This window comes from Rhynchophorus ferrugineus, unplaced genomic scaffold (genome assembly GCF_030347505.1).
Source record: "Rhynchophorus ferrugineus isolate W39M unplaced genomic scaffold, kcgeb_rfMv2 rfM1, whole genome shotgun sequence".
Classification (NCBI taxonomy): domain Eukaryota; kingdom Metazoa; phylum Arthropoda; class Insecta; order Coleoptera; family Curculionidae; genus Rhynchophorus; species Rhynchophorus ferrugineus.
In genome coordinates this window covers 340,703-365,900 of record NW_027472580.1, presented here as the reverse complement: position 1 = coordinate 365,900, position 25,198 = coordinate 340,703, and the positions used below count along the sequence as shown (strand labels likewise).

Here is a 25,198-nt window from a genome sequence, read left to right as displayed (position 1 = left end):
TTTCCATTGATGGCTTCATCGAGTAATGCCTTCAAATACTCGTCTTCAATTTCCTTTGGCTGTCCAGAACGCTCTTTGTCTTTGGTAGCAAAACCGCCACTTTTGAAACGTCAAAACCAGTATTCGAGTGTTCAAATCAATGGAGCATGGTTACCGTAAGCTTTACACAGCATTCGATGACCTTCAGTCATCTTTTTCTTCAAATTGGAATAAAAAAGTAAAATTTCCCGCAAATGCGATTTATTTATAATATTTCCAACATAATGGCAAAATTGTTTGTTCACACTTCGACGAAATAACACATACTGACTAGTGAAGCCAGTTAATGAAGCTTAAACATGAAGATCGTTAGAAATGTACCCGATTTGATCAATATATAGTAACACAATCTGTTGTAAATCCTTTAAAATTAATTTATCGGCCTCATAAAATATTCCCAGTTCTGGGGAAGGGTTATCAAAAGTTACACATCATCTAGGACTGACAAACAAAAGGAACTATCTAGGAATGTAAAAGACATATTAAAACCGGCAGTAAAATATTAAAATCGAAAACAAGACCATAAAGCATAATATGCAAATCGAAAGAATTAATTTGTACACCTAGTTCGAAATTGCCCGTTTCCGATCGACGGGCATTTTAATAAAACGATCTTATTTACATACAACTTTCCATCAATGCCGTCCGAGAATAATCACGAAAATCGCACAGAAACAACAAAATCGCGAATCTCCATAAAATATTCCGACATATTCCCGCTTTCAGGTCGTAGAACGTCGCTATCTTTATTGAAAAACGTCGGTTTTTTACTCGATCGACACGCCGTGGTCCCGTCGGTAATTTTATTCATAAATTCCGAACGTTTCGACACGGCGGAATAAGTGACAAGATAGAAAGTGAACATATTCAAATCGGTCTATCGGATATGGCCGAAGCGTTTCGGAATAAAAAACAACGATGGGGCGTACGTGATTCTGTGGTTTGTTTTATTCAACCCCGACATTTAGGACTTACACTATTTGCCTTCGTTTTTTTTTGCATTTTATATTGTCTTAAAGAATGTAGAACAGATTGGGAACATTCAACCACTTTAAGCCACCACCTAATTATGATAAATAGCATGACTGTCCTTTTTCAGGTTTAAGGATGCATTTATTGAAAATTGATACAATATATATATTAATCTAAATATTTCCATAATTTTCTACACATTTTTCTATTTTTCTGACAATATGGTGATATCGCGTCGAAGGAACAAGGTTGGTTGGGCAGAGATCCAATCATCAATCAATTTTCGTACTTCTTCAGCATTTTAAAACCAAATACCAGCTAAACCTTATTCCATGGATATAAAGAAACGGTAAACAAAAGGCATTTTACCTGGTGAGTATTCTGGGTGTAACAGAACTTCTTATTCGAACTGCAACTGGGTATCCTTAACAACTTTTGAAATCAATAGACATCTGCAGTAGCCGTTTCACTCAGTTTTGGGAAGCTAGTCCGCAAGGCTATGGAAGCTCCATGAATAAATCATCTTCTTGCCGAAATCGAAATTATATTTTCAGTTAATTCGTGTATTACCCATATTCACTCCTTTTGAGCCTTTCCCATCGCATTCAAACATCTAGAAAAGGTTGATTCAGCAGAGTTTCAATGGGGTTTTCCTCCAATAAGTCTTGCTATGCATTGTCTTCGAACTTTTTTGGTCCTCTAGTTGACATTAAAATCACCACCTTTAAATCGTTGAAACCAAAAGAGACAATTGCAATCACAATCACAATTTTTCGATGAAATTCATTAAATTAGTTTAAATTGTTAAATTTGTTTCAGTTACACAACTTCTTAGGCGTTTAATGGGTAACAGCAAAAGTGCATTCTCTAAATTTAAATAGACACAAAACAGTAATGGATTGGAACCCGCGATTATCACAACAGTAGGAGGACCGTCCTGTCGCCTTTACCACAGCGCCAACGAAGCCGGCATTATATTATTTTATATTTAATTCATGTTATTTTATATTTGTTAGTATTCACTTATTATATTATATTTATTACTTTATTATTCATTATCCTCTGCTTATCTATTTATTTATCCATTTATCGTTATCCATTTTATCATCCTCTATTTTATTATTTCTTCGGGTCGTCGTATGTTCTCCATAATTCTTAAATTAAGGTAAATCAAAAAAAATAAAAAATAGTTTTATGGTTGCAACTGTAAATATAAATTATAACTATTTTATAAACTAGAAACTAACACCGAAAGTGCTTTCTGTTGGCTCTTAGTGGCAGGGTATCTAGCGTGTTCATAGCCGGATCTAAAGAAGTGAGTGCATAATAGCAACAGAGTATTGCTTATTTATTTATTTGAGTTTTTAGCTTAATCCTAGCAAGGCCTACCAATCCTACTGACAGAATCTCGTACATCTGCTTTCATTGATCTCAGTGCACGTTTATTATGTTGTTTGTTGACTATAAGTTGTAATTATGGCTAATTGACAATCTGAAGTATACATAAACGCCTCCAAATGTGGATAGAGTCGGCTCTTTGTGACAGCATATTTAGTGTGTTTGTGTTACCTCTGACATTTTCTCTCGTACGCTTTGCACATTCATCATGGTCGGAGTTAGGAAAAGTAAGTGCACAATTCCAACAGAGTTGCTTATTTATTTACTTATTTACGAGTATATACTTATTTATATATTAGAGATTTAGCTTTACAATAGCGTGTACTACTAATCCTACTCGTAGAATCTCGTGCGTCTGCTTCACTTGATCTCATTGCACGTCCATTATTGTTAATGTTAGAGTATAAGCGTTACATTCCCTTTGCACCACGTGCACATGCCATACTTCATCCTAGAATAGTTTATCGTTGCTATCAGTTACCATTATTGTCTATTTTCTAATGGTTATCCGTCAATATTATTGACTACTATGGACTAAGATTGTTGTTAACCATCCTGGTTATTCCATCATTACCGTCGTCTTTTATCACTACATAGTATAAAACAAAGTCGCCTTTTCTGTCCCTATATCCCTATGTGCGCTTAAATCTTTAAAACTACGCAACGGATTTTGATGCGGTTTTTTTCAATAGATAGAGTGATTCAAGAGGAAGGTTTATATGTATAATACATGCATAATATACTAAGGCAACATTGCTAATTTTAGAGGTTTCTAACGTGATGTCGTAAATTAACCTATTTTTTTAGGCTTATTTAGCAATTAGCAAAAACGCTGCCTAACCCTACGAGTTAGATCAAATTAATGTACTACAGTATTGTACACCATAAAAAGGTCTACAAAAAAGTCCGCGATGGTATATGTTTATCTTTTAGGGATAACCCACATTAACCATTTTTATTGTTTACTTTTTACGTGAGAAAATGGCTTATTTACGAAGCTATTTTAAGCAATACGGCATTAATCCTTATCGAATTAAGTACCTTAAATACAGTGTGCAATTAATATAGATCAATATGGTTCCTTACAGCATGTAAATTAAACAAATATTTTCGGAGATATTACAAATTTAAAATTTGCGTTTAAAAATGTGTAATGTAATAAAAATTGTATGAATTTAGATATTCCAAAGATAGCAGGAAATCTTCATAGTAAGTATAGGGGAAGAGGAATTGTTTTACTCCAAATTTAATGCGTGCAGGCCAAGGGCAGTAATGAATGAACCAAAAATACTGGATCGATTTTAATCATGTTTTCATTGAGTGACATAGGCATACATATTTTATGCCCGTGCAAAGTCGGAGCGGGCCGCTATGTTTTTATATACAACGTTCATATTTTTTCTGTAGTGTATTTAATTTAGTGTCAGCATTGCACCCGTGCGAAGCCGGGGCGGGTCGCTAGTTGAGACTATAAACACCATCAGTTATTAGTATTTGTTACTACATTTATATATCGACACTATAATTCCTCAGTGCTATGATCCGCCAGCATAATTAATTACCCATACATTTAGTTGCCAGTATTTTAACTATCAGTACCGTTATGTTTCAATAATATCTGGCATTAGAAGTATCTATCGTAATAATTATCAATCCCTCTTATATTTCAGATATATTTTTAATTTCATCCTTGTCATTGAAAATTGGTTGCTCAGGTACGTTTTCGACTATGGGTGATAGCACCTCGACATCATCAAGTTCTCGCACGCTTGTTTGTTTTATTTATTTTGTCATTTATTGTGCAAGTAGCTGTTGTTTTGTTATTATTTGTTTAATGTGTTATTACTTTATTAAATATAATTTTATTTTAAAAATAACACTACAAATATTCATGCAATATCTTCTTCCCCTTCGTTTTCCGTCAAAATTTCTTAAATTTATCGTAATATTGTAGTCTGATGCGAGTTAAATTTATCAAACGCGCTGCATCTTTGAACTCCAAACATCATTATGCCTTGTTGAAAGTCTAAAGGTCGCAAAAAATTAAACAAGCACAACAAACGCCGGTAAATCAAAGATGTTAAACAAACAACGCTCTCTTTCCGCGTAAGAATAATAATTCTTTCGCAGTTTTGACGTCTCAAAGGTCGCACCCCTCCCCCGCACATCCGTAAATCCAATTAGACCCGCGCCCCGCGAAAATAACCAAACAACGGCGCCGAAATAAATCGCCTAAATTAACTGTATAATTAGTTCTATAAATAGGGACAAATAAAGCCCACCAGATTTTCTAATTTCTATTTTGATTTTTACGAGCTAGTAACGTCAATGAGGCCGCGAAAATCGACGGGGTATTGTGGCGAATCGTTTACGTGCTTTCCTCCGCGTTTGTTTTCCTTTTTGTTGCGGTCCGGTTTGTATTTCGATTTTCCAACGAAAATAATTAAGCCGTTAAGTCCCGCGTACGCGTACACCAATTAACATTAACCTACTCCTACTGCCGCTGTACTCCCAACACTCATGCTATGCTATCTGAAACTCATTAAAACTATATAAATAAGAATTTAAATGCTCGGTTAGCAAAATCGCAAAACTGCGAAAGTTTTTACCAGTTTTTTTAAGATATGCTTTACATTGTAGCGACCGCTATGACCCTTTAGGCTTCCGCGCATTCACCTACAGCAAGTTCAAAGGTTGGCAACGCCGGTGGATTGGTACCATGCGGTTCCCGGCTATAAAAGACCACCACGACGACGTCTCGCTCTCTATTCTTTTCCCTGCCCCCTTGTAACAGTACCACTTCCACATCGCTACCATACTTCCTTTACCTAACCTAATATCCCGTCGACCACACGTATCATTTAATATCGCAATAAACAAGTTTTTATTCAACCAGTGTTTTCAACCAGTTCTCGGGCGAATGCCTTCCACAAAAATAGTAGTGAGTGTTCGGACAAACAATCGCATCGACAGCCATACATTCCTTCCGACCAGACGAATATTCCTACAATTGGTGACCCCGAAGTGATCGAAGTGCCTAACAGGTAAACCAGCTCAACATAAGCCACTCGACAGGTGCTTCACATGGTTGACGTTATATCACGATACTAACGCGATAGACGAAAACCACAGATGCCAATCATGCATAACATCAACATATGAACACCCTTGCTTCACACAACCGGACACGTAAGGCACCACACTTATAGGTACCCGCAAACAAATCGGAACGCCCCAAGACGAACGACGTCTAGCTACAACTTCGATAGCAGCTGATGCCGTAAAACTCCTCGCTCAGGTTGAGATCCCCATCTCATAAGCAGTCCCTGGGCGATTCATTGCGTAGAGCATATCAAAGAAAAAGTAAAAGACTCTATCTTGCTGTACCTATAAAAACTAAAAGTAAACGTTCTGGAGACATTTCTTGTCAGCTGTAAATCTCAATCTTTTTAAAGTGACAATGAGTTAGTTCCAAGTTTTTTGAATAAATTTATGATGCTCCATCATCACAAAAAAGGCGTATTTTTTATTTTATAAAACTATTTATTGATATTTTCCTGATTTATATGAAATTAACTGAATATAAATGAATTTATATATGAAAATACATAATCTATAAACGCTTGCTACAACAAAATTACTTTATGGATTTATGTAAGCTCTCTCGATATATTTCAGGCCTTCGACAAGGTGTGGCACACTGAACTTCATGTTAAATTGCAAGTGGTGAAAACATACCTCACAGAAAGACATTTTACCTACATCCAATATATTCGGGTGTTCGGCAGAATTCGGGTGTACCAAGCTCAAGAAACACTACTGTTGCAACATATGCTGCCGATACAGCGGTTTTATCATTACTCGAGTATTCAATATCAGCCACAAGAAACCTCCAACTTCATCTTAACAAAGTCGAATTGTGGTTGAAAACGTGGTGTATCAAAGCAAATGAGACAAAAGCTACATGTGACATGCACCCTTTATAAAATAACTTGTCCCTCGGTAAAATTAAATAATTATGAACTTCCGCAAGCAGACAACATTAAATATCTGGAAATGTATTTTGATCAATGTTTGACATGGAAAAAACATATGGTGACGAAAAGCAAACAGCTTGAGCTTAAACTAAACCAAATATATTGGCTGTTAGGGCGTAAATTATCATTAGATAAAAAAATTTTGATATATATGTCAATACTTAGGCTCATTTGGATCTACAAACATATCTATCAAATCTAACATAGATATCCTCCAGAAGTTCCAGAATAAAGTGTTGCGAGTCATCGTCGATGTTCCATATTACGTCTCCAACAAACTGATCTGATCAACAAGCGCGAATCCCTTTAGAACCCATAACGAGTGTGATTCGGAGTGTTAGTGCGAAGTACTCTGAAAGACTATTAGTGCATCCGAATTCAATCGCTAAACAGTTAAATGTGCGCAATGACAATGAACTGATTAATAGACACATAGAGTGAGATTTAATAATCTCTAGAATAAGTTATATAATCCAAATTGATAAATCGATATCGACTTAATTCGATACCTCTATCCTATTCGATATAATGTAGATGTTTCTTGCATCGCTACTAACACTATTCGAGGCCAGAACGGTTGTGCCCGATAGTCGACAGTGAAATCTGGTTCAAATTCACATAGAAATTAAAACATCTTATATCACCATTACCCAATATCCAGACAGTAACGCCAAATATTTAAAATACCCGTGAACCAAATAAAGCGACTGAAAAATAACGACTTTCGTTAATATACATAAAGGAAAGGTAAACCAATATTTACCTTTAAACATGCCTGATGTTTAATATCAGACGACATGAATGAAATATTAACCACCAAACTGAAAGATTGATGTGTCTGGCATAAATCCAGTTTCATTGCTCATATACATCCACCTTTTTTTACCTAAATACGCATAACTTGCACCTTTAAATTGTCATAATTTATCCGCCTGATTCTATAACAAAATGTTGGGGAAATATATGACCTCGTTAATCATACAAATTTAAGAGAAAAACACGAATTAATTTTTTATTACAAACACGCTGATTATTAATATAATTAATTAATTAAAAACGCGAAACTATTGCAATAACAACTAAAGTGTTAATTACACTGCCCAACATTAAAAGATCTGCGTATTTCTCATGTAGATCTCTAATCTGTTCTGTGTCTCTATTTATCTTCTGAAACAAAAACAAACACTATAAAAAGTATTAATTAGCTCTAGTTTGAGAGCTGTATCTATATTCCATATTTCGGATTGATGACAATAATTTTTTTCAATATTTGGGTACCCTTTGACTAACAAAATACAAATAATCCAATTGTTTCAAGGTTATAAGCGATGATTCTATTGCTGTAAAAATGGATTTCGTACTATATTTATTATAATTGGAGTAAGATCTCTTATTTTAGAGTGTCTTGAATGAGTGAGTGAATTCAGTAAAAAAAAATTGTTTCAATTGTCACCATAATAAGTTATACAAGGGATGTGTGTTACGTACAGCTGTCCTCAACTATCATCTATTAATGATCCACTGTGGGATTTTTAACAGGACGTGTTGTTTATTATATATTATAGCAGACGACCTTCCGAATTTTAATAAAAATGGAAAAAATTATTTTCATATGTTGATTAAGCATTATCTTTTGCATTTGGAGAAGAAAAAGTGATGTTTCGTCAAGACAATATTCGGGTGCACGTACATGTATTCACCATGACATAAATTCATAAATTGAGTTACGAATTACTACCCATCCAGCATATCCCCAAATTTGACCTCCTGCAACTATTTTCTGTTTCCAAACCTAAAGAAATCGTTGGGTAGTAAGGGATTTGGGTCAAATGATGAGGTTATCATTGAAATAAACGCCTATTTTAAGGGTCTTGAAAAAAGAAAATGAATATTATGTGGAAAGAATAGACAATTCGAAAAATTTTATTTTGTTTTTTTTTTATCTAATAATATGTTTCAACAAAAAAAATAGTGACTTATCAAAATTAACTCGTATAACAAGAATGACTGAAACAAAACGATCAAAACCAATCGACTTTAACTATTGTTTGGCAAGAGCTTACAAACCGCATAGAATACCCTTATTTTTGCTTCACTTTACCTATAAAACAGAATGATGAATGGAAACACATTCACTTTCAAGGTAAATATAAAAGAACAATTATAGTTTAAATAATTATATATTAATATTTAAATAATTATAATTATATAATTATATATAATTAAATATTCCTTTTTTTTATTAGGCGGTGTAATTATAATTTCGTTGTTTGTCAATCTGGTAATTTTTACAATTTTCCGAAATGTTTGTGTTTATAAAATAACAAGACTTTAAAATACCCCTAGGTCTGCAGAATATCTCAAGATGCTACTATTTGGTAATTTTTTTATTACTTACATTTGATACCTTAGTACAATCTTAATTTATTACTATTGTTCTGTTAAATTTGCCTAAAAGTACAAGCAAGACGATTGCGTGATAAGTACATCAGTATATTTTTCTCAATTTCTGTAAAAATAAGTACAAACTATTAGTTTATTATAGTGGCAATACAGTTTAATTTCAATTAGTTTTTTGTTAAATCACTGAAATGTTGTTACTTAGCGCTTTTGAGGCTAAGTAAACATTACTTTATATATATATATATATATATATATATATATATATATATATATCCTTTTATTTCAAAACGTTTTAACGTTGATGTTTTATTGAGTTCCATAATATTGGATTAGTGTTAACAGGGTAGTCAACTTTGTGGGTTATCTAAAGAATATACAATTTCCAACGATGTGATGTACACTTTAGATGAATCCTATTGATTGGTTCTTCGTGAAGCAGTCGTGATCTCTTAGTACCATAGCCTCTTTATCTTTAAAAAAATAAAGGCACGACTTCCGTTGCAATTATTACTTGACCAATTAAAGAATATTTCGTACCTAGTTTGTAAAAAATATTATTTTTATTTTTTAATAAATTATACAGTTGGATTAAGAGGAATTCATGAAGGCATTAACCAAAAACAACTAGTATTTTCAAATACACAATAATGTTAGTGTTTGTTAAATTACTATTTATGTGATAAATGAATTTGACCTTAATCTAAACATTTTTTTCTTCTATTTAACCATGAGCAACGTATGTATATATTTTGGGTATTAATTATTTCGGACATACTTATTTCCATAATTTTCTCATTAACGTTTTTGACATTTCACTGACAAATGACTACATGAATGATGAATAGGAACTGTTTCTGTTTACATAATGCTCTGAAGTGGAAGATAAGGACATGTTTCTATGATAATATTCGTAAGCGTCACGAGGATATTGTATTATATTTGTTTAATTTAAATATACATCGATTTTGATGATTCAAAATCCAAAAATCCAAAGAAGTTAATAGTTAATAGTTTAATATTCTTAAAAAATGAAGATCTTTTTCAACGCAAAAGCCATGTGCTCTCTGAAATATGACGAAAAATCGTACAAATACTTTGTATCACTTTATCTGAATAAATCTTTAAAAGTTACAAAATAAATTCAGACGCATTTATACGCTCCATACTACAATGCACATATTAGATCGATATTATAAATTGCTTGAAAACAACATTTATCTGAATCCAGATGCAAATTCTGAAGAAATTTTTATGTACTTCTCCTCAAAACGATCTTTAAAGCTCTTCATATTTTCAGAAAGAGGTTCCATGAGTGGAATCCATACAATCGACAAATGGATGTATTCACGACTTCCCCACAATCTTCATTTTACATGACGCTAGAAATTGATATGAAGACTCAAAGTAGCGAGAATAAATATGGTCAATAGTATGGAACTATAAAAAAATATTTTTTGAATGTTTACTTGTCGCGAGTTCGAATCCTGCTGGGGCATGGTCGTAAATTTATGCTTGTGATTGTTTAATATTTGTGATTGTCCTGGGCAAGAGTGCAAAATCCGACAAGGAAAATGATCCCAGTCACGCCAGTAGCCAGGCTGGATAAGACCGGATGTCTTCTGGGATGATTTCTAAGTTGGTCCCTCACCAGTCGGTAGGCTCAATGCCGAAGATCGTGGCTCGGAGCCCACGTTAAACCGTAGATCTAGTCCAGATAAACCCTCGTGCAATGACAATAAAACACTACAAGATGAAAATGTGAAAGTATTTAAAACTAACTCAGTGTGATATTAAGAATATCGTAGGGAATATAAATTTACCGAGAGAATGTAGGTATAATTGAAGTATTTCTAGAATAAATCGAATTAATTGACTATAGACTTCTGTATGAAATTAACTCACCTTTATTTTTTCAAAAACAGATGTTTTAATGTTTCAATCACAATAACATTTATCGATATTTCAGGAGAATTAGTGGAATTAAAGGTTGAAAAACTTAACTCAAAAATAATATTAGATTTATTTCAATGGGTACTTCTTGTATTGCTCATGCCTACTATACCCCTAAAAATTATTCCAGAACATCAGTTTGGGTGTCGTAATAAGCATGGCAACTATAGAACAAGTGAATAGATTTGTAAACAAAATAAACATGGACCTAAATGCCAAAAGATATTGAAGAACCCATAATGAGTGTAATTCAACGTGTTTGTGTGAAGTACTTAGTGAAGTTAGAGTGCCAGTGCATCCCAATGTACTCGCTAATCAGCTAAACATGCGACGTGATAGTGAAGTGCGTAAACTAAAACGTTTAACACCATCTGATCTGATTATTGGCCGTATATAGACTTTAGAATAAGACTAATTAATTAAGATAGTATTTTATACAGGAGATCACTTAATGAAGTGATTTTCTACATGTCATGTATATATAATATAAACATAAGAAATATTTATTGCGGTTGTCAATTAATTTTGTTGCAATAATATTTAGTATATTGACAGATACTTACTGGATTAATATGTATATTCACAAATCCAATTCATATTCGCTATAATTTTTTCATTTTCTCTATTACCAATAAAAAGCAATTGTTTGTCTTTTTAAATTTCATTAAATTTGCACAACCAAATATAACAAATTAACGGGTAAGCAAACACATAACCGTAGAATTAGCAAATGATGATGAGATGAGATAAGAGATGTAGATTTTCAATATGCATATGTGTCTATTTTTGAATTAACAATCGAAATTTTTTATGAGAAATCTCTCCATGTTATTTCGATCATAAAATATACTATATTAGCTCGATTAATATTTAAATTAATGCTATTTTTTCCGTTCATAATGAAGACATCGACGTTCTTGAGTTCAAGATCTAAAAAAAATGTAACTACAGAACTTTCGATTCTATTGATGGTTCATATATTAACGTTAATGCTTGATTATTGTCCTGTTAAACCCGTTTACTGACATTTAAAATGATTATAGATACATGTTTAGATGGTTCAGTTGATGGTTTTTTATTGTTGTTAATGCAGTCGTTTATTTAAATGAGTTAATTATACCCGAAAGCCGAGAAATACCACTTGGGCCAGTAACGTAAGTTTACTTGGAAATGATATTTAATCGTGTTAATGTGTCGCCATTAAAATACTCGAAAAAAAATTACCAGGTGTGTCGATAACTTTTTCGAATTGTGTTAATCTACGAAGTGAAAAGTGGTAGTCGGATGAAACCAGATCTGGAGAGTACGAAGGGGGCGATACAGCTTCCCGTCCAAGTGATTTCAACACTTTATTGGCTGGTTTTACTATATGAGACTTATCATGCTGCCATATCAGCTTATCATGTCTTTCAGCGTATTATGGAAGCTTCTCAATCAAAGCACAGTTTAAATTAATCATTTGTTGTAGTTAGTGATCAGTATCAATATCCCATCTTTTGGATTCCATATTAATATCCCATCCCATCTTTAGGATCCTTTCCATACCTAGTAAACGTTCACAAATTGCGACTCGGCTTAGATTTAACTTTCCTGCGAATTGTTTTTGAGTTTGTGTTGGGTCTTTATCCAATAATTCCTATCTTCAAACCTTTTCAGCCTACCAGAACATTTTTTCTCTTGATCGTTGAAATCGCCATATCTGAAATCTGTCAGTCTCTATCAGCAAACAATAACTTTCAGCAGCTTTTTTCATTTAATAAAATAGGAAACGTAATTTTCAAATGCAAACCTTAAGCAACATCTAGTTTATTCGTCAGATTTAGCTCTCTTTAACTTTTTAATCCCAAAAAATGAAGAATCGTTGGAACTACTGAAAACATTTTACAACTATAAATCTGTTTTTCTATTTCCGTTTTGAATTTATTCCCAAAATGTCCTTGTTCAACATACAGGATATAAAATTAAAATAGATTTACATCAAACATGTTAAATGAAATACTCAAATCAATTTTATTATTCACTACTTCCATTCACTACTAGCCATTCACTCGGATACGTTACCATTTTATTGAATCATTAACACATATTCTTGAGCATGTAATGCACTAAATCTATCTAATAAACACTATTTTAATATACTGTCGTTATGCAAGAAGGGAATGGAACTGTGAAACGTTCATGACAAGAGCGGTTTCATTGTTGCCAATACGGCAACATAAAATTACATTTTATTTTACTGACAGTTAAACAACCATTGTGAAACCTATAACATTGTGAACTGAATTGATAGGAACAGTATAATAATATGATTAAATTTTCTACAATATAACACATATCCCTTCTATTCAATGATAGTATAGCTTAATTAATAACATGATAAATTACCAAAATTAATTTTTGTAAGAAAATTTCATCAGAAACGCACAAACCTGAGCGCATTAGAATAACTTATAACAGACCACAGGGAAATAGACAAGATGATGGTTCGCTAGACACATATGCATATTGAAAATCTATATCTCTCTCTATCATCGTTTGCTAATTCTACGGTTATGTTTTTGCTTACCCGTTAATTTGTTATATTTGGTTGTGCAAATTTAATGAAATTTTAAAAGAAAATGAAAGAATTATAGCGAATATGAATTGGATTTGTGAATATACATATTAATCCAATAAGTATCTGTCAGTATACTAAATATTATTGCAACAACATTAGTTGAAAAACACAATAAATATTTCTTATATTTATATTATATATACTGGCATGTAGAAAATCACTTCATTAAGTGATTTCCTGTATAAAATACTATCTTAATTAATTAGTCTTATTCTAAAGCTTATTCTAAAGTTTATATACGGCCAATAATCGGATCAGATGGTGTTAAACGTTTTAGACTACGCACTTCACTATCACGTCGCATATTTAGCTGATTAGCGAGTACATTGGGATGCACTGACACTCTAACTTCACTAAGTACTTCACACAAACACGTTGAATTACACTCGTTATGGGTTCTTCAATGTCTTTTGGCATTTAGGTCCATGTTTATTTTGTTTACAAATCTATTCACTTGTTCTATAGTTCCATGTTTATTACGACACCCAAACTGATGTTCTGGAATAATTTTTAGTAGGGGTATAGTAGGCATGAGCAATACAATAAGTACCCATTGAAATAAATCTGATATTATTTTTGAGTTAAGTTTTTCAACCTTAATTCCACTAATTTTCCTGAAATGTCGATAAATGTCATTGTGATTAAAACATCAAAACATCTGTTTTTGAAAAAACAAAGGTGAGTTAATTTCATACAGAATGCTATAGTCAATTAATTCGATTTATTCTAGAAATACTTTAATTATACCTACATTTCCTCGGTAAATTTATATCCGCTACAATATTCTTAATATCACACTGAGCTACTTTTAAATACTTTCACATTTTCATCTTGTAGATAATATATTCCGTAATTTTTCCTTGGATTCACATCAATTAAAATTTAAATTCGTTGTGGATATATCCGTTAACGTTCATTAAGAATGGTCATTGATATCTAATTTAATGGGTACGTTAGGATTAGTGGTAGGATACTAATAGAATCATTATTTTAATATGTTCGTTATATAGGGAGACTGGGATACGGCCCGGTATGGGACATTTGTTGTTGTAGAAATGTGATATTTATCCGTTTTATGGATAATTTATCGCTGTTAAGATACAAAATGGTTATATTTCCATAATTAATTTGTTATAATGTTAAAAAATAATCATAATGACTATCATTAGGCCTGGTAAAGATATTTTTGAATTAAAAAATATTCGTTTTCCTTAATTAACAACGAAGAAGTTCATCATTTTAATAAATTATTTAAAACCAGGAATTCCTCTTAGAGAATTAACATACTTCTTTAGGAAATACTTTTTATTAAAATTACACTGAAAATAATATGTTTAAATTTAACTACAGAGCTAAAATTTGTCTTCAAAAGAACATGAAATTCTCCAGCGGTGTCCACTCAGCTTTCTGGGCCAAATTGGAGCTTTCAAAATTTTTTTAAAAATAAATCTAGTATTAGGTGTGCTTAATGCAATCTCAATTTACAAATTACTATTGTTCTGTTGTATTGTATCAATAGATAAGTAAGGCGAGTGCTGAATAAACACATCGGTATATATTTGCCAAAATTAAAATTAAATTAGATTAAGTTAAAGCTCAGAGTAACACTTATACACATTACAAGTTGGTGATATATTGCGCGTTGTTGCCACATTGCTATAAGCCAGTATTATTTCATGTTTTAAAGTAACATCTTGAATGATTTCGGGGTCATTTTGGGTACGTTCGTTGATCGTACGTATTCGTTGTTTCAATAACGATAAGCATTGGTAGCTTATATGGCTGGATAACGTCACGTACCTAGGTCGATCCACTTCGATCGACGATTCGGTTCATTCATAAATCCAGAAAGGTTCGGGGATAGCAAACCTGCTATCTTCTCTGATCTGCCCTTCTAGTAGATTTCCCATCTCCATCAAATGCTTATTTCACAAGATCTAGTTCGGTCCGTACTCCTCTAGGGATCTAATGTCTACTTCAAGTTTGTTATACCCAACCAAGTGAAATGGCTTCAAGTTTTCCAAAATAAGCTCCTCAGGAGAATCTTAAACGCTCCATGGTTTGTCAGAAATAATCAAATTCATAGGGAAACTGACACTCCAGAAATCAAACGCTTCAGTACAAGTTCTGAAAATGCGCCTGTTCGCGAGCTGGTCGACATGCTGGGAGCTTATCACCACGTCACCGCTAACCTCCCCCTTTTCCAGACTGAAACGACCTCATCCGCTGCAGTCATAACTTTTGCCCCCATACGACAGTATCCAGTCGTGTGTTATCTCAAGTTCGCGAATCAATAGATCCTCGTGTCCAATAACGACTGCCCGATCAGCGGGTGCCATATCCTGAAATTTAATGCAATAACAGTAGCGATCCACAGAGGTCAACTGGCAAGTCTCCGCGACCAGGTATGCGTCCTGCATTCCACCGCCAGGTTTTAGGCCAGAACAAAATAAAAAAGTTAACGGTCGATTTCATGTTGTAGTGCAACCTCGTAGATCCAAATAGACCTTGTAATCACTACATAGTATAAAACAAAGTCGCCTTTTCTGTCCCTATATCCCTATGTGCGCTTAAATCTTTAAAACTACGCAACGGATTTTGATGCGGTTTTTTTCAATAGATAGAGTGGTTCAAGAGGAAGGTTTATATGTATAATACATGCATAATATACTAAGGCAACATTGCTTATTTTAGAGGTTTCTAACGTGATGTCGTAAATTAACCTATTTTTTTAGGCTTATTTAGCAATTAGCAAAAACGCTGCCTAACCCTACGAGTTGGATCAAATTAATGTACTACAGTATTGTACACCATAAAAAGGTCTACAAAAAAGTCCGCGATGGTATATGTTTATCTTTTAGGGATAACCCACATTAACCATTTTTATTGTTTACTTTTTACGTGAGAAAATGGCTTATTTACGAAGCTATTTTAAGCAATACGGCATTAATCCTTATCGAATTAAGTACCTTAAATACAGTGTGCAATTAATATAGATCAATATGGTTCCTTACAGCATGTAAATTAAACAAATATTTTCGGAGATATTACAAATTTAAAATTTGCGTTTAAAAATGTGTAATGTAATAAAAATTGTATGAATTTAGATATTCCAAAGATAGCAGGAAATCTTCATAGTAAGTATAGGGGAAGAGGAATTGTTTTACTCCAAATTTAATGCGTGTAGGCCAAGGGCAGTAATGAGTGAACCAAAAATACTGGATCGATTTTAATCATGTTTTCATTGAGTGACATAGGCATATATATTTTTTGCCCGTGCAAAGTCGGAGCGGGCCGCTATATTTTTATATACGTCCATATTTTTTCTGTAGTGTATTTAATTTAGTATCAGCATTGCACCCGTGCGAAGCCGGGGCGGGTCGCTAGTTGACTAATAAACCAATCTCTTTGAGCTTAGATTATATTGGAAGTATATTCCGACTAACCAGAGAGGTCCTTGACTTTGAGTCTGAGTCGGCCTTTTTTGTCTGATGTGATGTTCCCAATTTAACCTACCATCGACATAGATACCCAAGTATTTCGCTCTCATCCGTCAAGTGATATAATCCTTTCGCCGAAACGCAAATTTGACATGGACAGACTTCGAGCTAATAATCTGTGTTTTCCACTTTCTAGTAAATTCGGATCTTGTTAACTGTCACTTGTACTTTTTTTTGTAGCCCTAGGCAGAGATATGTCTTTATCATACTGACTGAATACTCTAGAATAGATATCACCTCAAATCATCAAATATGTGGTGCTATGTAAAGAAACTTCAGCTGGCAGCAAACATAACAGTTGCATTGCGGATTGATTTCATGTCCTTTTAATTTTTACAATTTGCTTTCATTGCTAACCGCAAAAATAACAAATAGTGACATAGCGAATAATTTCAGCGAGTAAGAACAAATATGTGGATGACTTAAAAATCGTAATTCAGAATGACTCATTGGTACAGACAAAGACAAAGCCACCAACTATCCAATTGAAGTTTTAAACTTTTTTCTGAAGGTTGATTCGATAGTTATCATGATTCGAAATCTAAACCAATCAAAGAAAAAAATGAATACTAACTCTTTAACAGATAATATGGCAAATACATTAGGGGGAATGCAGTGATTATATTAGAAGATATAGAGGATACGGCTAGATTTTTTTAAATATTTTAAAGTCTCCTTTTTACCAACTAGAGTTTGTCTGAACTCGACCTACAGTTTAGTGTAGACTTCGAACCACGATCCTCGGCATTAAGCCTACCGACTGGCGAGTGACCAACTTAGAAATCTCCCAGAAGAAATCCGGTCTTACCCAGCCTGATTACTAGCGTGACTGGGATCATTTTCCTTATCAGATTTTGCACTCTTGCCTAGGACAATAAGAAATATTAAACAATCACAAACATACATTTACGACCATGCCTCAGCAGGATTCGAACCCGCGGCTATCGCAACAGTAGGACCACTGCGCCACCAAGCCGGCTCAAACGAGTGATTATTATTGACATAAAACCGTTAATTTAAGAAGGAATTGAAAACAATTCAGACAAAAGATGAGCATAAGCAATGAGCCCTATTCTATCTATTTCTATCTTTGTAATCTACGTAATTCATTAATAACATCATTTGTAATCTTTATAAAAAGAACATTTCACAGGTAGAACAATCTACACAGGTAGAAACAGAAAAAAATAAGTCGGCTTGATTGGCGCAATGGCCAAGACAACAGGACGGTCCTTCTGCTGTTGCAATAGTCGCTGGGGCCTGGTCGTAAATTTATATTAGTGATTGTTCTTAGACAAGAGAGTAAACTTCGACATAAAACGATCACAGTCATGGCAGTAACTTGGCTAAGTAAGACCGGATATCTTCTGGAAAGATCTCCAAGTTATTCACTCAAACACAGCAACGAAGGAAACAAAAACTTGAACGTAAAAAGGTAAATATGCTCTCTAATGTAAGTAAAATATATTATCTGGATATACAATTGTGAATTAGGTGGATTAGGCCTCCAAAACGCGCCTAAAACGTAAATATAATAAAACAACGGTATAATACAAACTATTGTGGCTGTATAAGTTCTTCGATAATATATGCATTATATATACCACTAGCGACCCGCCCCGGCTTCGCACGGGTGCAATACTGATACTAAATTAAATACACTACAGAAAAAATATGAACGTTGTATATAAAAACATAGCGGCCCGCTCCGACTTTGCACGGGCATAAAATATATATGCCTATGTCACTCAATGAAAACATGATTAAAATCGATCCAGTATTTTTGGTTCATTCATTACTGCCCTTGGCCTGCACGCATTAAATTTGGAGTAAAACAATTCCTCTTCCCCTATAGTTACTATGAAGATTTCCTGCTATCTTTGGAATATCTAAAATCATACAATTTTTATTACATTACACATTTTTAAACGCAAATTTTAAATTTGTAATATCTCCGAAAATATTTGTTTAATTTACATGCTGTAAGGAACCATATTGATCTATATTAATTGCACACTGTATTTAAGGTACTTAATTCGATAAGGATTAATGCCGTATTGCTTAAAATAGCTTCGTAAATAAGCCTTTTCTCACGTAAAATGTAAACAATAAAAATGGTTAATGTGGGTTATCCCTAAAAGATAAACATATACCATCGCGGACTTTTTTGTAGACCTTTTTATGGTGTACAATACTGTAGTACATTAATTTAATCTAACTCGTAGGGTTAGGCAGCGTTTTTGCTAATTGCTAAATAAGCCTAAAAAAATAGGTTAATTTACGACATCACGTTAGAAACCTCTAAAATTAGCAATGCTGCCTTAGTATATTATGCATGTATTATACATATAAACCTTCCTCTTTAATCACTCTATCTATTGAAAAAAACCGCATCAAAATCCGTTGCGTAGTTTTAAAGATTTAAGCACACATAGGGATATAGGGCCAGAAAAGGCGACTTTGTTTTATACTACGTAGTGATAATGTTAATATTGTAGCGACCTTGAGGCATGTCGAATTTGACATTGTGGTATAACGGTCAACAAAGTGCTCAGAAATATAATCCCAGATGTTGAACACGGGCGGTGTGCCAGCAGCGACAACTAGAACACGATAACGAATAGCTGGCAACCCCGAGACGTTTATCTGGGATGTTATTGAAGGGCATTTCGATCATTCAGTAACCGACCATCGTTTGGTTCAGACGTGCCACCATCGACTGCCCAAGCCTTGTCACCACGTAACACCGCTGCCGTCCGTTTTATCTATTTTGTATTTTCTAAATTTTTATATTCCCAATAAATAACGGTCACATAATGTAAACACCACTATTTCATTACGTTTTACTTCCATTCACCGAGCCATCTAATTTACCCTAAAATATAAGCTATATTTAATAATTATACCAAAAGTTAAATTTGATGCGGCAACACTGCGTCGCGCGTACGTCGTATATTTTGACGACGAGTTTGATGGAGATGACGATTGACTACTTGTGGAACCAGAAATGTTCTTTTTATAAAGATTACAAATGATGTTATTAATGAATTACACAGATTACAAAGATAGGAATAGATAGAATTGGGCTCATTCCTTATGCTCATCTTTTGTCTGATTTGTTTTCAATTCCTTCTTAAATTAATGGTTTTGTGTCAATAATAATCACTCGTTTGAGCCGGCTTGGTGGCGCAGTGGTCCTACTGTTGCGATAGCCGCGGATTCGAATCCTACTGAGGCATGATCGTAAATTTATGTTTCTGATTGTTTAAAATTTGAGAATGTTCTAGACAAGAGTGTAAAATCCGACAAGGAAAATAATCCCAGTCACGCCAGTAACCAGGCTGGGTAAGACCGGACGTCTTCTGGGATGATTTCTAAAGTTGGTCACTCGTCAGTCGGTAGGCTTAATGCCGAGGACCGTGGTTCGGAGCCCACGTTAAACTTTAGGCCCAGTCCAGATAAACGCATAGTTGATAAAAGGAGTTTAAAATATATTTTAAAAAAATAATCATTCGTTTACAACATGTTGATTCGAGCCCCTGATCTATATTTTTCTAGTAATTAAACCTATTAACCTCATATATAAAAAAACAGAGAATGATCAGTTTTCAATATATTATATTTAATTATTTGAGACAAGACGGGCATTATCTCCATAATTTTCACATTTAGTTGCCCGGCTTCTGAGATAGCGTACATCATTTCACGTTGGATTTTTCAAATAAATTGTTTCCTATGTCTTGTTCTCGTGTCGCTTAAGAAGATATATGTGGACGCGGGCGAATAAGATGTGCTAGAAAGCGATTAAGACGACACTTTACGATATACCTGAGTTCACATTTTAATATATATTAATATATTTATCATTCATTCATAAATATGAGGTCTCAATATATGTAAATAGGTTTATAGAGTTCCCGTTCACAATCAATCAGAACTAATTAGACAAAAAATAAATCGAGTTAAGATACAGCTCGATCAGTCACTTCCTAACCTCCCTAACCTAACTTAGTAGTCCTAACCTCTAAACGATACGTCATTTTCAACAATTATGAATTTGTACGAATGACATACCTCTATCAAGGCTGTTCAGACCTCAAAAGCATGATCTAGCGATATAAATTTGACTCAAATTAAGAAATCTAATTTAAAAACAAAAATAATTATGTTTCGTAAAAAAGCATAAAAAAATAAATGACTGTATGTAGTGATGAGTATATCGCTCTTAAATGAGAGTATCTTGAAGAACTAAAATAATAATATCCTTCGAAATAATAGCGAGATTATTTTTCCAGGCCGACAATTTTCTATTAATTTATATAAACTAACCAAATCTATCTAACAGGTCAATTAAAAAGTATCCAGCCTGACATATAGATGGCGCTACTAGAATTAAATCCATATGTTTTTAGTTAGTCATAACCCTCAAAAGATGCACATATTAATTTGACAGCTATCGTATCATTAGTTTGTGAATTATAGCATTTTGAGTGAAACAGCTTTTGTTATTGTGAAAAAGGATAAAAAGGTATTTCGCGTATTGATAAAATATTGCTTTTTGAAGGGAAAAATACAGTTGACGCAAAAACTTGGCTTGATGCCGAGTTTCCAGACACTACCCCAGGAAAATCAACCATCAAGGATTGGTATGCTAAGTTTAGACGTGGTGAAATGAGCACCGAAGACGATGAACGCAATGGACGCCCAAAATAAGTTGTTACCGACGAAAACATTTAAAAAATCCACAAAATGATTTGGAATGACCGTAAATTGAAATTGAATGAAATAACAGACACTCTAAAGATATCAACTGAACGTGTACATCATATTATTCACGAATGTTTGGGTATAAAGCTATGAGCAAGGAGGGTGCCGCGCTAGATCACTTTTGATCAAAACCAACGACGAGTTGATGATTCGGTGTTTGAACAGTGTTTGAAGATGATCAAGCGTAATAAACCCGAGTTTTTGCGTCGATATGTGACAATGGCTGAAACATGGCTCCATCATTTCACTCCGAAGTCCAATCAACAGTCATCCGAGTGGACTGCACACGATGAACACGCTCCAAAGGATGGAAATTTTGCCAAAAAAATGTGTTTTACTATGGTAGTCCGGGGACTTTTCAATTGCCCTGTTATTGTGGATTATAATAAATCATAAAGTCATTTTGCAACCTGACAGCATTCAGTCTCGTGTCGAAAAAATTTTAAATAAAAACTTTTTAAATACTTTAAATAATAACATTTTAAATACTTGCATATACACGATTGAATGAAAAATTTCGCGAAAAGCATTTATCTAGATCCGATAAATTTTCTGAAAAAATCTCAATGATCTCAATTCCTATGGCTGGAAAAATGTAAAGCTAAATTATAGACGCCTATGAACTAATACTAAGGGATTTACAACAGATGGTGTTAATAATTGTATCAGGTACATTGGTAACCAACTTCATGTTGAAGCCTTCATTTTTTGCTTGCATGTAACCCTTTTATAAAACTTCAGACTTAAAATAAATTCTCTAAACCCAATTTAAAACTATTAATTTGGATAAAAAATAGAGGCGGCAAGATTAAACTTACTCTCTTATTAAATTAACTCACTAATTAACTGATTCTATTTTTCAGATAAAAGAGCCGATATAAAAACGTTCAATTGGACGGCTCGATTACAATCCATGTGGCATTTCAGGTTAAACTATCGCATGCGAAGCGAATTCAAGAAAGAGAATAATACCAGATTTGTTAAGAAATACAGACGAGCTACATTTAGCGTATTTCAGACAATTAACCAAGGCATTTTTCAAAAAAAATACTAGTTATGTTTATGACACAGCTTCCCAAAATTGTAATATTCCCGCATAATTGAAAAATTATTCAAATAAAATAAAGCCTTTTTATCTGAAAATTATTAATACCAAAAAATACAATTATTTATCGACCAAATATTTATACAAATAAAACGGAAACTCTATTATTATTTTTAATTGAATAATAAAAACCAATGAAAATTTTATTTAAGCTGAATTACCTAAATCTTATTTGTCCAATCTCTTGAATAGCAAACTATCTAATTATTATATATACTTATAATATTTAAAAACCGATAAATATCAAAATCCAAATAGTTTTCAATTAAAAAAATACTAGTTATGTTTACTTTCATTAGATATATTTTCAAAAACCATTACCAATTCTTCCACATAAATGATTATATTACCTGTATATTGACAAGGTTAGATGCTCTTATATCATTTTTTATATTGGATATTTAAAGTTTAATTACCTGAAGTACCACTAACAAGTGCTATTCCTATTTCATTATTGATATTTATATAAATTATGTCAAAATACTAACCTTTATCACATTCCTCGCGTACTCATCTCCTTACAAGCATAAAAATCGGCGGTTCAGGCCTCTTTACATAGCACAACGTACCCACCTTACACAATACACTACTGCACTTTTCTCAATCACCGGTAATTCACAATTTCACCAGCAAATTTTCAAAAGAAAAACGAATAATGCCCGAAAACAACATTTTTTCACTCAATTTCACATCAAAAACATTTGCGTAACTTGTCAAATCCTTGTTCAACGCCTACCGAGTCCGAAAACGCGCGGCACGACCTTTTGTTTCACAGCAACCGCACAAAACTGACGATATTGCTTGCTTGAGCTACGAACCACCGAACATGGAACCATCCGCCATTCCGTTTCTTCGCGAAGGCCGCGGTGAAGAAGAAAAGGGGACTGAGAAGAGCGCGAAGAATATTTTCAAATTGGACGTAATATTGCTCCTGAGTCAAAAGTAAAAATTATACGTCACAAATCTACTAACAAATATGTGCTTTAATTTCGATATCTTTCGTCAATGAATACTAAGGAAACAGACATAAATGTGAACCGTTTCGGTACGATGCGCTATTTGAGGGAAATTCGCGACCACCGCGTTAGTTTCGACGTTGATATTTTTAGAACGTTCAGTTGCGTTGATTTTTCGCAATTTTTTTTGTTCGAAAAACTGACCATGCGTTGTTCAGAGTTTCCATTCTCGATTTAACCCTACCAAAAATAAAAAGGCTCCACTTGACTCGCTTTTATTTGAATTCATCCCGTGAACAATTTGTCAACTAATTTTTGACAAATATTGACACCCAGAAACCGAATCCAACAGATTTTACCGATGATATCGAACAACTAATACATAGTCAACTGTACATACACAACATCGGAAATTAAAATATATAACCCAATATATATAAATATTATTTATATATACTTTTAAGAATAATTTTAAGCACATCAGTCTTTTTAATATACAATTAAATATTAACTAACTTAAGTGTAACTAATGTCACAAGAACTGCAGTAATAATTATTTTTAAAATTAAAACCTGCTCTCTCCAATAGAGAAAAACAATTATAGATTTCATTTGTATATAATACCTTAACAGTGAATTATGAATGAATACTTCATGTTTATTTGGTAAATCCCAGAAAATATATCAACTAATTTTACAAAATTCTATAATAAGTATCCATCATAATTTTAAGTAGAGAACTTCAATCAGGATTTTTCAAAAATAAAACTAATCCAGGATATAATATTATATTAAAATTCTAAGTTACTCTATAATAATGCGATTTTAACTTTTTGGTGCTTTCTTAGGTTTCAGATAGAAATATAATCCTAGAAGTCCCATTCCGGCATATGTGGCCATAGCAACCTAAAAATACATTTGAAATAAATATAGAAAAGATGCACTAAATAATTACTAAAGAATCAAAATACAAAATCGATTATGCAACACAATCTTACATTTGCTCGGCCTTTAGTTGTAATGCTATTAAAATATTTCCCCAAGCCGGTCAATTTTGCTGCTTCAGCGGAATTTTCTTCACCACCAGCCATTTTCACTAAAAAAATTATGTTATTGATAAATTATTAAGTTTTATAAAATCTTACAATTTTATGGAGAAATTTCAAAGATCAGACGTGCCTTGACAAATGACAAGTGAAGTGAATCCTGATTTGTGACATTTGCTAATTTAATTTTAGAGCTAGTTTTCTATGTCGAAATATTAAGAAATAAAAACTGTTAATATAATAAAATTATAAATATTTAATTTTTAACCATTCGAATTCTAATTAACTGTTTTATTATTTTTTGATACACTTTATAATTTTTTTGATATCTGCAACATCCAGATTGTTATATTTACTAGATTAAAAAAATTAAATTCCAAATCTAGTTACAGTACATTGCCGCTAGGGA

At 33.1% G+C, this 25,198-nt stretch overlaps 2 protein-coding genes across 5 annotated transcripts in view; both read right to left on the bottom strand.

Moving 5' to 3' along the window:
- Positions 1 to 23,978, bottom strand: part of dgo (ankyrin repeat domain containing protein 6 diego) — a 322,131-nt gene extending 298,153 nt beyond the window's left edge. Inside the window, exon 1 of one of the 4 annotated variants that reach the window (XM_076413687.1) lies at positions 23,277 to 23,978. The gene's annotated coding sequence lies outside the window, so the exon portion shown is untranslated. The remainder of the gene's footprint in view (positions 1 to 23,276) is intronic. The other 3 variants (XM_076413657.1, XM_076413698.1, XM_076413665.1) reach the window with 3 other exon arrangements.
- Positions 23,979 to 24,517: 539 nt separating this feature from the next.
- On the bottom strand, positions 24,518 to 25,008 carry LOC143202267 (ATP synthase F(0) complex subunit k, mitochondrial). Its single transcript, XM_076413628.1, has 3 exons — positions 24,889 to 25,008; positions 24,742 to 24,839; positions 24,518 to 24,649 (listed from the first exon to the last, which is right to left on the bottom strand). Exons 2-3 carry the CDS (start codon positions 24,832 to 24,834, stop codon positions 24,569 to 24,571), a joined length of 174 nt encoding a protein of 57 aa, XP_076269743.1. The 5' UTR covers positions 24,835 to 24,839; positions 24,889 to 25,008; the 3' UTR covers positions 24,518 to 24,568.
- Between the last annotated feature and the right edge of the window lie 190 nt (positions 25,009 to 25,198).

Excerpts from the sequence above, each read along its gene's own strand:
- LOC143202267 (XM_076413628.1), bottom strand. The coding sequence starts at position 24,834 with ATGGCTGGTGGTGAAGAAAATTCCGCTGAAGCAGCAAAATTGACCGGC. Across the intron at positions 24,650-24,741 it reads CAACTAAAGGCCGAGCAAAT|GTTGCTATGGCCACATATGC; the intron begins GTAAGATTGTGT and ends ATGTATTTTTAG.